This window comes from Falco naumanni, chromosome 8 (assembly GCF_017639655.2).
Source record: "Falco naumanni isolate bFalNau1 chromosome 8, bFalNau1.pat, whole genome shotgun sequence".
NCBI classification, from domain to species: domain Eukaryota; kingdom Metazoa; phylum Chordata; class Aves; order Falconiformes; family Falconidae; genus Falco; species Falco naumanni.
The window spans coordinates 56,681,673-56,696,283 of record NC_054061.1 but is presented as its reverse complement, the minus strand read 5'-3'; the positions used below and the strand labels follow the sequence as shown (position 1 = coordinate 56,696,283).

Here is a 14,611-nt window from a genome sequence, read left to right as displayed (position 1 = left end):
GCTGAAGTGCCCTGCAGTTCTGTATCTCTCCGCACTTACAATAATTTACATTAATCATGTTGAATTGATTGCTTCTAATGATCAAGGCAAAAAATTTTCATGTATTTTAGTAAATATCTGTACTACACTGCTTTGTTCAGGAAGTTATCCTCCTGATGTCAGCCTTTATTTTTATTTTTAAAAAGACGGCCACAGATTTTAATCACACATGAGGGAATTTCCTTTCAGCCAATGAATTACAGGTGGGACTGACTGTAGAATATAGTAATTATACTATGGATGAGTAACCACTTATCACAAGGATAAATGAACTGTGTGAAGCCACTGCCAAGCAATTAAGAGCAACTCTCCTCTGAGCAGCACAAGCAGAACAGTTTCAAAAATCTGGGTGAATCCTCTTTTTGTCAGTGTTACACAGTGCCAAAGAAGGGCTCCTCAAGGAAGAACGGCTATCTGAGCCAATTCAGACACGAAAATTACTTACTGTTAGAGACTCCATCTTAAGACTTGCACTGACTTCCTTGCCAAACATTCTCTACTCTGTTTCATCACAAATATGGGCTGGCTGTAGGGTTGAAGCTTAAGACATAAGAAAGAAAACCCCTAGAGTCTCAGCTGTGACTGCAGTCAGTGCAATGCAATGCTGATTTAAATCACAATCCAATCCCAGTTCTAAAAATCAGAAAAAGGATTTATTTTGCAGGCAGATAAAAGTAGTAGAATGTCAAGCTTAGATTGCAAAATTGGTTGCTTCTGCCTTGGTGCATTTTAGCTTTTCTGTGTAATGGGAACCTTTAGCACCTAGAAGCAAGAAGGGCAGCAGAGCAGAGCAAGGTGGTCTATCTTTACCCCTTCCAAACTGAACTTGCCAGAGCAGAGAGAAAATAGCTGAGAAAAGTTGTCTGTGTAGGATCATTACAGCAAGACCGAGACACATTCAAGTAAAAATTAAGGAAAAGATAAGAAACAGAATGCAATTTAAATGCCAGGGTATTAATCCAGGACTAAGAGGAACCAAATGAATGTCCAGATCCCCACTGCTTTATTGTCCGACCTGGGGTGAATCATTTCCCTCTCTACATCACTAGGTTCCCACTAGCAAAGTAGCAAAAAACACAATGAGCTCTTCATTGGTGTGCTTTGTTTCCACCGATGAAACACCCTAAAATAAGAGCTAGGCATTAGATCTCAAATTTAACTTAGAGTTAATTGACTCAAATGGACTTAAAGTAAACTGAGAACACCTGAGTATCTATGGCCCTTGATACTTTGGCAGAGAGAAGGTAACTGCGTCCTCTTGTCATGATAACGTGTCTTCATCTGCTTCAGGTTTCTGACATTTTGTGTAAATTTAAGTCCCGTCTCAAAGAAACTGATCAAATTGCAATGCTAGATGATCAAACTAAATTCATAGACATCAGATCCTAGTGTCAAACATACCTACAAATTCTACTGTAAACCAGTATCAACCAGCTTCATGATACTGAAAGTAACAAAACAAATCCCTATTTTTCTTTAAATCTATTTCTTCAGTTTATTATTAAAGATATCAAAATGAAATCACCTAGAATTACTAGAAATCATTGTAAGAAAAATCAAGACAAGGTAAAAAGCCTGGCTTAACTGCAGGCAATGGAGAAAAAAAAACCAAATTTGCAGTTGTGAAACATTTTCATTCCTGATGAAGCAAATAAGAGTCTGAAACCAAAGGATCATCTTTGTTGTTTAGATCTTCCAGAGTTATCTACCTATTTAAGCTTTGCAGACAGACATCTGTGAACTTTCAGACAATACGAAACAAACAAGAATATTCAAAATATGTCCAAACCTCGTCTACTGCCTCTTCCTCCTATTAAATGTAATTCCTATTTATTTTTCAAGAAGGATTTCAGCTCACAGGTTCATATGCTCAATGATACTAAAGAATCAAAAGCAGCTGTTGTTTTCTACAACAAGCACTGCAAGCACTTTGGAAGTTATAAAGGACTTATTTTTAGTTGAGTGATATGCTAATACCCCATTAGATGAGTACTTCACTGCAGTAACACAAGAAACGCAGCTACCTACAGCTACAGCAATTGTTCAGTATCTCGTCCCTGTAGATTTCACTGCTGGTGAGCATGTATCCCATCAGGATTCTTTTGGTCAGCAGCACCATTAAGGTTTGCTTCTGTTGTCACAGCCAAACAAAACACAGAAAAAGCAACTGCCCAATATTCCAGGATAAGTATCTGTAATTTAAGCACAAAATTATTGAGTGCCTGGTCATAAGCTGACATAGTGGAGAGTACTACCTAATCAGAGAAGGCAGCATGTAATAACCAGCATCCTTACAATAGCCTCAGATGAGAAAATCCAGTGGGATGCTTGATTAAAGGGCTCTGGATAAAAATAGCTGTTAAATTGTTCCTACAAAACTCATTGAAAGTCTAATTTTTTTCCATTGGTAAAACCAGTACAAAATCTGCTGAAATTAATGTCAATGTCAACAACTGCTGACTCCAAAGGATAGGGCTGGCCAAATGACCCACATATGTATAAGGATGGTGGCTATGGTCAATCCATACACTCAACAGAAGATCATGGGCTCAAAAGTAGTAACTTATTTGTAGCTTTCACTGGGTAGTGAAACATGTAACATGGAAAAAAATCTGCAAGTTATACAGTATATGTTTTACTATTGAAATAAAGCTCTTTCTAGGCACCAAAAAAAAAAAAATAAATTCTGGGTTTACAGATTTTGTTACTGAATATTCACACTACTGACAAGGTAGTTAGTACGTGATGACAAGCTGAAGTTTTAGATAGTTTCCTCCTAAGTCTGCCAACACAGGGCTGGAATCCATAGAAGGGACCCATTCCCTGACAACACTTCATTTGGCAGCTATAAGAAACCCACTTCTCTCCATTTACTTTGCCAAAATGAACGTGAGGCTAAAGAAGGTAATTTTTGAAGTCAGCACTGACTGGAAAGTAAGTCCAGAAAAAATGGTTTATTGCTGATCTACCACTTTCATACACCACATTCAACAGGTCATCAAATGGAATTTCAGACTAACAAATATTCAGAGTGCTATCCTTCCTTGGTGTGTATGCAGACTTGGTTTCATAGCCAAGAACACAAACAAACAAGATGCTCTCAGATGTTATCCCTTCCTGCTGTGTCAAGTGAGCCATCAGACACCATACCCAAAAGCACTAGCAAAGGCTCATGCTCTGGATACAGAAGAGTGCAACTAAAGAATCACTGCCTTTAATCAAGAAACAGCCAGCACCACCAGGTACTCTACATAAGGTGGAAGACACTTCTTGACTCTGTTTTTTGACTTTGCTCATACCAAAATTCTCCCACATTACTTCTGTGACAGGTGTGCCTGCATCTGTCTCTCCTCGAGTCATTTTAGAGCAGGAAACTACCCTGCCTTAATAAATTACAAAATAAATCTGATAAAGGCAGAAATCCAAGCAAGCAGCACAGAGCTGTCAGTCATGAATTTGAGGTTACTGACAAGCATGCAGAAGAAAACAGGCCAGTAACGTGACGTGCCAGATCTCATAACTCCCTGCACAATTAGCAAAATACCATGCTACCTACATCACGTTACAGCTGGATATTATATTGTATCCTTCCAGTAACAGCAAAGTTACATTTTGTTTTTATCTCCATTCATTTATTCAAGATTGCATTAGGGTATGTTAACCCAGCACGTCACTAACAGCTTGCAATCTCTCTCCGTACTGCGATCAGCCTTTGTTCTTGCATACAGAAGACAGGAACGAATGGCAGATAATCTGTATTCACACTTCAATACACCCCTGGGTCTTGCAGGAATAGTTAAATACATTTTCATGTGCCACGCTGAAATGGAGGAAAGGCAGTTAGCTAATGCTATTTTGTGGAATAGCTACTACAATATCTATGTAAAACTAAAGACCCATCCTGAAAAACTCTGAAGGTCTCAATCCATTTTTAATTGAAGGAGAAGCTGAGGGCACCCCACACTTTGCACATTTAGATGCACACTATGACTGACTTGTCTCTTTCAAGCTACTACAAAGTGTCAAACTCCAGTCTGATCCTTCTGCCCTGCCAATAACTGATACAGATGCTTTCCCAATATTTTGAAGAGGCTGTCAAATATGTTTTGATGTCTACATTCTCCATTCAGTTGGCTTAACAGATTAAAGCACAGGTTTATTATTAAAACATTTTCAGCTTTCAGTTTGTTATATCATTATGTTATTGGCCAGGACTTAGGGAACAAACTGAAAACAATACAAGAACATGCTCATTTTATAATTCCTTAAAAATAATTTTGTAAAACTTCAAAGCAAAACAGTTGGCTGTTTTCAGTGAGGGACAACAGGACAGAGCCTGGCATTCAAAGACGTAACAGATACATCTTGGAAGATAGACTCTAATGTATTCTGACCTGCATAGGTAAGCTTGTAAAGCTGGGGAAAGAGAGGATCACAAAACCATACTGACCTTTTAAATCTCACTCATGTCCCACAAGTAGGAAAAGCCTGTGCAGTACTAAGAGAGGCAATAGGGCAATAGTTGTGCCAATAATACTATAATAATAGTTATATATAAATATAAATAGAAAAAAAAAGCGCCTTCCACTTGCAAGCATGCATGCTGTAGTGACGATTTCCAGATCGGACACAGGGTCATTGTAAATCATTTCTTCTAAACATGAGTATCTAGCCAGATGCTTCCACAACACCTAGTAGGCTTCACCTGGACCACGTATGCAGGAAATGCTACTTAGTGAAAAAGCAACAAGGGCAACACAGCACAGAAGAGCTACCAAAGGACACAACTGCCTTTTTAGCCAAGCTCAAAAGTGTCTGCTTTAATTAAAAGCATTTCCACCCAACAGAACTGTCAAGGTCACTGCAATGAAGCGTAAAAGATAATTTAGTCAGAAGTCTCTTCAGTAAAATCTGGTAGGAGGGACTGAAGAGCCTCCCACATCAAACAGAAAGAAGAGCCGTGATGTCTAGCTAGATCTACTGCTTCCCCATGGCAACTCTTCCAGTGGCCGTGGTGGGGGAAGAGTATTGCCAGCTCTGGGGAAACCTTGACTCAGAGGTGCATCTCATCTCCTCTCTGTGACTTCAAGCTTCAGGCAAGCAGTGCAAAGAAAAACCAGTAAGCCACCTTCATAAAACAGCAAATACAGGTTTTCTCTCTGTACTGTGTAATGTGACAACACAAGTCACTTTTTCATGCTCCATCACTTCTCTCCACCATGTCCCCCTGCAGTTAAAACAGGCAGGGTGAGGACAAGAAACTGCTCCTCATCTCATGAGCAACTACCACAATGGACTTCATGCACGATTGCTCCTCTAGCACCAGCTCAAACACATTAATAACAACAAAATACTTTTTTTTTTTTTAAAGACCACCTGAAATGAACTTCAGGGAAATGTTTTCAAAATAATTTCTCTATTCTAAAGCTCATTTTCTAGCTACCTTGAGCCATTACAAAACTTTAGGCATCTGAGCTTAAAAAATGAAAATAGTAATGATCAGAATTCTTCAAATATCATTAGCACTGTCTGCACACAAAATTTCATAGGGATGTGTTTGGGAAACTGGGAAAGTTTAAGAAAGGTTATGGCTGTGATGGGAAGTTGCTGTAGAGGGTGATAAGTTTGACAAAAAGAACTGAACTAAAACCAATGCATTAAGGAATTAAATGAAATTATTTTAAAAAAATTCCTTGGGGAAGGCATTAGAAAAAGAAGTTTGCCATTAAAAAAACCTTTGGAGTGCACTGCCTGGACCCAATCCAATAAAGAAACAACCATTCAGATAGAAACAGAATATAAACTTGGGTAACAGAGAGCTGTTATTTGACCTGAACTACTCATATGCTTTTAACTACTTTGCAAAATAAAACCATTTCAACTGTTTTCAATTTCTTCAAGGAACATCACCCATGAAAGAACCACAGCTATTTCACATAATTCATATCTATCAGGAAAACAAAATGCTTGTTTAGAGCTATTCTTAGCGCTTTTTACCGCAAATATCTCCTCTGAAATGTACAGTGACAAGATGCAGCATATGTAGACCATGAAATCTATTATATTTTATATAAATATTTTATATTGAAGTGTCTTTTACAGAATCTTGGACAATTTTGCTGAGTACTATCCAAACAAACCGTTTTGCACCCAAATTTGCTAACATTCACTATAGATCAGTGTATAATATTTCTAAATCTCAGACAGATTTATTTCAAGAAATTTAACTTCTAACAAATAAATTTAGCAAGTAGAAAAACCAGTGAAGAACATCCCAGGAAAGCTTTTGCTTCTAGCCACACAAAACCAATTAACTCAAAGCTGGAAGAAAATTTCTTGCAGTTCAATCAGTCTCCATTTACGAAGAGGTGAACCAACCCAAATGCTTCATGCGAGAAAAGTTAATGCGCTAAACGATGCATTCCCTGCAATGGTCACGGTACCTTTGTAGCCTAAGTTCAAACAACTAAGCCACTCTGTACTTGAGTTTTACATAAAGCCAAAGATAAAAAACAAAAATGCCAAGCCTAAGGAGTTTGGATGTAAGGAAAAAAAATATGTTATTCATTAGAATCCTCCTGCAGATGCTTCATTCATTTCCAACACAGATGTTAGCTAGTGTGTCAAGTGAAGGGCAATAGTTCGCATTACTTAGTTGTTTCAATAAGCAAAGGTGGTGATCTGCATTGAAGATGCTGACCTGCAAGCAAAGGAGCCTGTGCTGGCTGGCAGCCACTGCCAGCTGCTCTGTTTCTGTGAAGTTTGGGATGGTTCTGGAGAAGTGGCAAGGGAAAAGACCTGATCCCTTCTGAGCAAGAAGAATCACTGCAGGAGCTAAGCATGCTAAGTACTCAAATGCCTTTGATATAAAAATGATAATGAAAAAGAGCAGGTATGATAGAGAAACAGAGAAGTTACAGTAAGTTCAATGAAATTAATTACCTTAAACCAGAAGAGCTGAGGAAGAAATACAGATAATTAGTATTGTTTTCCAAACTTTCCAGTTTTAATTTTGTTTTGTGTTACTGTTTGTCTGCTTAGGGAATTCAACATACCTGCAACTTGCTAGCATTTACATCATGCTTTTCATTCAGATGCACCAAATAACATTTCAAACAGACTAATCTTCTGATAAATGAAATTGCATTAATAGATGAAAACTAACTTCAAAGTGATCAACGACAAGAGATCAAGAAGAATCCAAATTTGAAGAAACTATTTAGTTTCAAATGCATTTCTTCAGCTACACAGAAAAATAGATTTTCAAGGTAGTCTTAATAAGGGCATAATTACATTTAGATTTATGTAGAAGCACATAAATAAGAAGCCAGAGGATAAAAGTGATAAAAAGCCATGACATTATTTTGGAAGAGTCCTTCAAAGGATCAAATCTGAAATAATACACAGGCAGCGAGCTCTGGGACTTTTAACTGTCTGAAGGCATTATCAGTCTGAGGACAAAATTACTCTAAACTTCAGCAGAGATGAAGATCCAAAATCTACCAGCTTCTGCATTTAGCACCCTGCAGGGTAGCTCAGAAAGGAAAGCACAGGGCGCTCAGTCTATGTGGCAGACTGGTTTACAGAGTTTGATAAAACCTGAAGTGAGACAGAAGAACGGTAACCCTTTCCCACTCTGACAACACGCTTCACAAGCCAGACTTAATAGTTTCCGATGTAAAAAAAAAAAAAAAGTCCACAAGCAAAAAAAACCCAGCAAGGATGAAATCACTCTAAGTGAAAAAGAAGTTTCACAGTTTCAAGTTGTTGCTGGTTCTTGGTGGCTCCAGAATTAACAAGGTTATGCTGGGCAATGACAGTTTTTGATGCAGAGAGACAATTTGGGGGGAAATTCAACTTTATTTTCAAAGGGATGCCTGAAGATCTTCTACAGATATACCTGTATTTGTTTCTTTCTTAGAATCCTTACTTACAAGCAGACCTCTTGCTGATAACTTTCTTTTTCAATGACTTGCCTGTTTGCAGAAGATACATTAATGTCCTCTACAGAATCTGGCCCCAGCACTGGCATTTTATCAGGTGCTGCTGGTTCTTGCCCAGTTGCCCAACGAAGGGTTTGAGAAATGAAGATTGCTCTATGAAAATCCTAAAGTGTTTGCTATTTAAGGACACTGCATACAATTCTGAAAGGTAATAAAAAGCTCTTCAGTGAAAAATGTAGTCAGCAACTGTCCTAATTATCAATGGCATTTCTAATGAAATTAGATTAGTGCTCTCACTTGTAAAGACAAGACAACAGTAATTCAAGGAAAACGTTCATCCCAGAAGTCTCATTAGAACAACCTCCGAAGACTGCAAGCAATTGAGGAGAGACTTTACCTTTAAGCCTAATTTCCTAAGGAACTAATGCTATGTAGGGCAATTAAAATCCTAAGAGGAAACCTTAAGGGGCAGCTTCAGACTCTGTAACACCGTGAACATTACAAATCCATCTCAACAGACACAATCCTGAAACAAAATCCTTATTTTCTTTATTACCAAGAGAAGCCTTTAATAAAATAAAAAAGCAAAAGCCAAGCAGTAATATATTTTCTTGGGGGAAAAAAAAAAAAAAAAAAAGAGATTCAATAGCCATCACAGCAACATGCAAGTGACAAGGAAAATTCTGCCCCAACACCCCTCTTCCCCAGTAGCTTCCGGCCACACATTATCACTGCTGCCAGCACTTGACTGTGATGTATCTGAGGCTGCAGTTCATGAAAATATAGCGTTGTCCCAGGTGATTTGAGGCTGGCGGTACTATACTTAGTGTCTTCTGGAGGATTTTTGCTGGTGTGCTAGTATTACTGCGGTGAGGAATCAGAATGACATGATTTGAGCAGGTCTAGAAACAACAACTGTGAGGATGATCTACTAAAAACTGAAGACCGTAAGAACTACAAACTACAAAGGCTACAGCCAAAAGCACACCATGAATTGTCCAGAGTCACGAACTGCAGGATGTTATATTCAAATTCCAACTCTCCTGCATTTTCACCATAATATTCTTACAAATGTACAACCCACCTCCCTCAAAATAAAATCACAATGTCTACAAACAACATCCTGGCAGCTTATAAAGCTGACTGAAGACAGATGGACTAGACATACAGTCAGTGACAACCAGAGCTGCTAAATTTCGGCAGCTACAGTTAAAACCCATGCTTTTTAAAACCTGGGCCAGAACCAACTACCCCACACAAATGTATGTCAAACAATTCATCATTAAAGTACCAAAAAACTAGCTACAAGCTTTGCTACTGATCTAGCCATGGAAAAGGCAGGGAAACAATTAAAACTGCCTTTGCTGACAGCAGCAGAAGATAGCTAGGGGAAAAAAAGACAAAGTCAAGACTCCTTTTACATAGGGCTGTCGTGCTGCATGTTCTTTAAAGCCAGACAACTGGGAAATAGAACAATACAGGTACAAATCAGGATGGCTGGCACCTGGAGTGCCTGTGGGAAGCAGCACACTGACCCCTCTGCATCCAGGAGCAACTGGGTGTTTCCAGCAATAATTACACTGAGTCTTACAACAGCCCTCATTCCTCTGCCTGGGGCAAGCAAAGAGAAGGCCACAAAAGCATGGCATTAGTTATCTTCTATTGATGCAATTGCCAGTTACCTGGAGGCAGGAAAAGAGTCGACACTCCTACTGTTCACTACATTCCTACACTCTGTAATTGGAAAAATGTATTGCTGCTTTCCAAGGAAGATGCAAATAAAATCAGGGCTCATGGAACTAATTTAGAAGTTTGTGTTTAAGATTGATCCTTGGCAAATGCACACTGCCTCTGATTAGATTTCTCAGCTTTGGCACTTCAGACCTGCTGGTAAGGTCCCATGAAAGAAGACATGCTTTTCACAAGACTGAAAAAAAATCCCTTCCAGAGTGCCATCTATCTCACTCTTTTGCAATGACACAGCAAGAAGCATTTCCATGCACTGAATACTCCCAGATGAGTTTCACTGAGAAGATGGAAAGATCATGCAGGAAATTAACACTGGGTGATGTTTCTCAGCTTCTCCTATTAAAACAACTCAAGACTGCATGGATGAACAACTAATTCATGCCTCCTAATCTGCAGGATGACAAAAATTGCTTTAGCCTCTTGAAGTGCACCAAATACAACATATACAAGGTAAATAAAACTAAAACAGGACACAGCATTAGCACTCTTGATATGGCAGACCTAGGTGAGCAAGAAAGCTAAGGAGTATTAGGGAAAATGTTTCTACTTCAAGCCACACAGTGTAATGAATTTTCCTGTCGTGTATCTCACATATGGCTTTGAAATGTTTCTTGGCAAAGGCAAACACTACTAGGAAATACAAGGACTTTTAAGGAACACAGCCATGTCCTGAGGTAGCATCTCAAAACAACTATGACAGACATATGTATGGCAAGTATTTTCTAGGTTTCAGCTAAAAACAGCAGACACAGCACTCATAGCACCTCTGGCTAAGGAATACACAAATCTTGAACTACTAGGCTGACTTGGTATTGTATTACCCTTGTTCTTTCAGTATTCAGCCTACCTGGCTGCCACAGAAAGCAAACCAACAGAGCTCTATTTGTTCACTGTACAAAACAGCGAGTCCTACATTTTTAGCATATCATTTTTAAGTGAGTAGTCATTAAAACTTAATCACTTGCATACTGCTTACAAAGCTGTGGAATCGATTCAGTTGACAATTAATGGCTCCAGTCATCCACATAATTACTGACAGGCTGACTTCTCCGCTAACTCCAAAGCAGTCCCAGCTAATTAACTAGTAAGCGGTTCTTTAAATTCAACAAAAAAACCTCACACTACCAAACTGATGAAATTGTACCAGTGTGAGAAAACTGAATGCCCCATCCCTGGCAGTGTTCAAGGCCAGGCTGGACGGGGCTTTGAGCAACCTGGTCTGGTGGAAGGTGTCCCTGCCCGTGGTGGGGGTGCTGGAACTAGATTATCTCTAAAGTCCTTTCCAACCCAAATCGTTCTATGATTCTACAAGCATCTGGAAACACCTTGTTTAGTTTACATAGAGACATCAATCATCTTTTCATACTGATTTACTGAGCTCCAAACCAAAAGAGGATGGTTGCTTATCTTTCAGTGACTGGGACCTAACTGCAGTGCAATGTGGGCACCAGGAATGTTCCAAAAAGTAACATTACAAAAATGACCGATACAAACTTTTCCTGAGCTGCAAACAATTATGAGTTAAATGAGAGAGGGTGAAGGGAAACTACAATTTTATCTGAATGCTTTAGCCACAGTCAACAAGCTTGCAAGAAGGTTTTAGTTTAAAAACTGGCTGAGTGTGGAAATTGGCACCAGACCCACAGAAACACAGCCACTGAACAGGATACAGTCAACATGCTGGAGGGCAAATCCACTAACAAGAGGGACCTGCGTGGGCTGGACGAAAGGCCAACAGCAGCCTCAGGAGGCCCATCAAGGCCAAAATGCAAAGCTCTGCCACTGGGACACACTCAGCCCCTGCACAGAGAAAGTCCCAGATGCTGGGCTGTGGAGAGCCCTGCTGGGAAGGCCTCGGGGCAAGGAGAGGCTGAGGGAACAGGGTTTGTTGGTAGAGAGAAGGCTTTGGGGGACCTAAAAGCAGTCCCCTAATACTGACGAGAAGGCTACCAAAAGGACGGAACCTTCTTGGAGGTGCATAACAAGACATGAGATTGAGCTCATAAGCTGAAAGGGGGGATTGTCTTACTGCATATATGGAAAAAGCTTACCATGTGGGTAACTAAGCTTTGGAGCATCCAACATCACTTGATGACAATGGAGCCTTACAAAATTGATTGCAATGACGATGAAGTCACTTGAAAGTACCATTTAATGCAGACAAATAAAGGAGTCCTATCTCTGAAAAATGTGGCAGACAGTAAACTCTGTCTCTGAAAAGGTCTTTTGATGAAAATAACCAATTACAACACAGGTCTCTAGATCACTTCTATAGCTGATAAGAAGGTAGGTTTTGGATACGTAAGTAGAGGGGTAGCAAGACTGAGTATTAATATAATCTGTTCATCTGGCATTTTCAAAAATGGTTGATAACTCTGCCCAAATTCATTGTATAGCCTTCCAAAAAGTTACAACATCTTGCAAAGTGTGTGGGGAAGACCTGCAGAATTACTAAAGCTGCATAAACAAGCATATATACTTTAAAAAATAATGCAAAAGCGACTTGATGATCACTGGCTGAAGGAAGCTGGAAAGGAAGAAATTCAGTAACTGATAGCTCCTTCCTGGAGCTGAAGGAGGCCCCCAAGGGCTGGAAGCTGAAGCTTCACTAATTCAGATCTTCGATAAGATACAATTTTTTAAAGACAATTGATTTCATAACTTGAGGTCTGAATTTTGTATCATTTTTACATCTTAGAACAAGGCTACTTTTCCAAAAGCTACAACTACATGCTCAGGTATAAGCCATAGATTTGATGCAAAAATGAAGAGGTCCCTTATGTAGGAAAAGATTATTACCGTCCCTTCTAGCCTGATCTGTAACACAAATACACAACTATTTTCCAAGAACAAATAATGATTTGGTATCTATTAGGTGACTTCTAGCATCTGCAAGGCAGCAGTCATTTATGATGACTTAATACCAGTCTATGGAACTGAACAAACTCCAGTCTCACATTTTCAATAACCAGAGCCAGGCTTCAGGATTAGCTGTTAACCTCTCAGGCAGCTGCACTTAGCCTGGAAAGTCAGCAAAGGGATCCCAGGATTTCAAATCTGAAATGACATCAGTAACACACTGAGTCATCTCCTCCAGGACAGCCACAGAAGACAGCTCAAGCGACATTTGTTTTGGCTGTTACAGGCCATATACTCCCACCCTGTCAAATGACCAAAAGCGTTTTCTTACAGGATCTGTTCGACACAGATGTTTGAATACAGAAATATCTGTATATAGATATATTTGCACATCTGTTTGTCTGTAGAGTGTGCATGTGTACATATACACTATTGGTATAAGTATATTACACAAAAATGTCTCAGGAAAATTCACTAGCATTCCCATATTAATTATACCATGCACTGCAAGTATTTTCTTAAAAGACAGGACAGAACCACAGCAGTTTGACTTTACAGCAAAGTGCTTATATGTTACATGACATCTATACCCAGGAGAGAAAAAAAAACTAATTAAAAAAACTAAATGATGCTGCAACTGCATCGTTTGAGGCTAATTGTAAAAGCAGCATTTCTCTCCCTTGCATAATTTATTCTCTCCAGGCAGCCATAATTTATTTTGCTGTAAGACGTACTATGGAAAATCCAGCATTACCTGGTGCTGTCACTATCAATTAAATACTTAAACTAAATTCAGATAAGCTCCAAAAAAAGTTAACATGGAAGAACAGGAATTTTACAGATGCCTGTGAGAAGATAATTGAGAGTTGACTAAATAAAAAAATATTTGTTCCAAAAATATTTTTCATTTAGAAGACTGTCAAAAAACCACTCAATTTCACTTTCACTTCTTCCACAGCTGCTGTTACATGGAGAAAAAAAAAGCTTCTCTGCTATTAGTGTGGCAGTATGTATTTTGAGTGCTCAGCGCTCTGTTTTTTTCAGAGGTGTGTTTTTAAAAGCAGGTAACACTTCCTTTCTGTGGACTCCCAAGACTTCCAATTACTGAATGAGATTGAGAGATGCATGATAGCAATTTCTTAATATTTCATCACTCTTTGGGAAGAGAGCATTGCTGTCTGGCTGGCCTGAGGTCTAACAATTTCCTTGAAGCACTGGCAAGGCTTGCCTATCACAGCCTCAACACAGCTGACACAAGACTGTACTAGTACTGTGAGAGTATCTTTCCTTACAAAAACCTACCCAGACACCAGACTAACCACTTTCCCTCTGGCAGTTAGAAGAAATCAAGTGTCAGATTTGACACTCAGCAATAGCTGTGTAGCCTCACCATTCCCATAGAGCTACAAATTTCCCTGGCAAGATACTAGAGAATAATTTAGCCTAACAATGCAAACAAAGAAAACTACTCAGCCTGCTACCTTCACTACACTGCTTTTGTTTCTTGGGCTGTATGCCCACTCTGTGACTACTTTCAGTGTTTTATGGCTTGGAAGGCTTCCTGGCACTCTTTGCCAAAATGATATAACAAAACCCCTCTTCCAGAACAGGTTTCTATTAAATTTCTCCCAACTCAGGCTTATGTTCTCATCCCAGCCCTGCAAACACTAATACCAGAATGGCTACAAGATCTCATTAAACAAAAAATAGGCAGAAAGATAAACTTGCAGTCCTGATACTCCCTCTTGAAAAAAATGAGATAAATTAGGTGTACTGCCTGACTGTATTTTCAATGAACTCTTTAAATGAACATTTAACTGGAACTTTTCTTCAATCTTTACGGTTAACTTCAGCAAAAGTATTGGAAAAGTTTAATTAAAACAAGAGATGTTGAACATACCAAGTGTATGCACCAAGTGATGGAACTTCAGAGATCCATATGATAGAGAAGATAGTACTTTAGTTCACTTCTACCTTTGTGGTCAATCTCACTTGAGAGGTACATCTCACAGATGTTCATC

General features: G+C 39.1%; 1 protein-coding gene across 9 annotated transcripts in view; it reads right to left on the bottom strand.

The window, feature by feature from the left end:
• Positions 1-14,611, bottom strand: part of UBE2F (ubiquitin conjugating enzyme E2 F (putative)) — a 91,259-nt gene that overhangs the window by 13,945 nt on the left and 62,703 nt on the right. For 6 of the 9 annotated variants that reach the window (XM_040603090.1, XM_040603089.1, XM_040603088.1 and 3 more), the window contains one exon: positions 1,055-1,162. The exons of the other annotated variants lie outside the window; for them this stretch is intronic. In XM_040603090.1, the coding sequence (XP_040459024.1) occupies positions 1,085-1,162 (78 nt within the window). In that variant the 3' untranslated portion in view covers positions 1,055-1,084. The remainder of the gene's footprint in view (positions 1-1,054; positions 1,163-14,611) is intronic. 9 annotated transcript variants of the gene reach the window in all.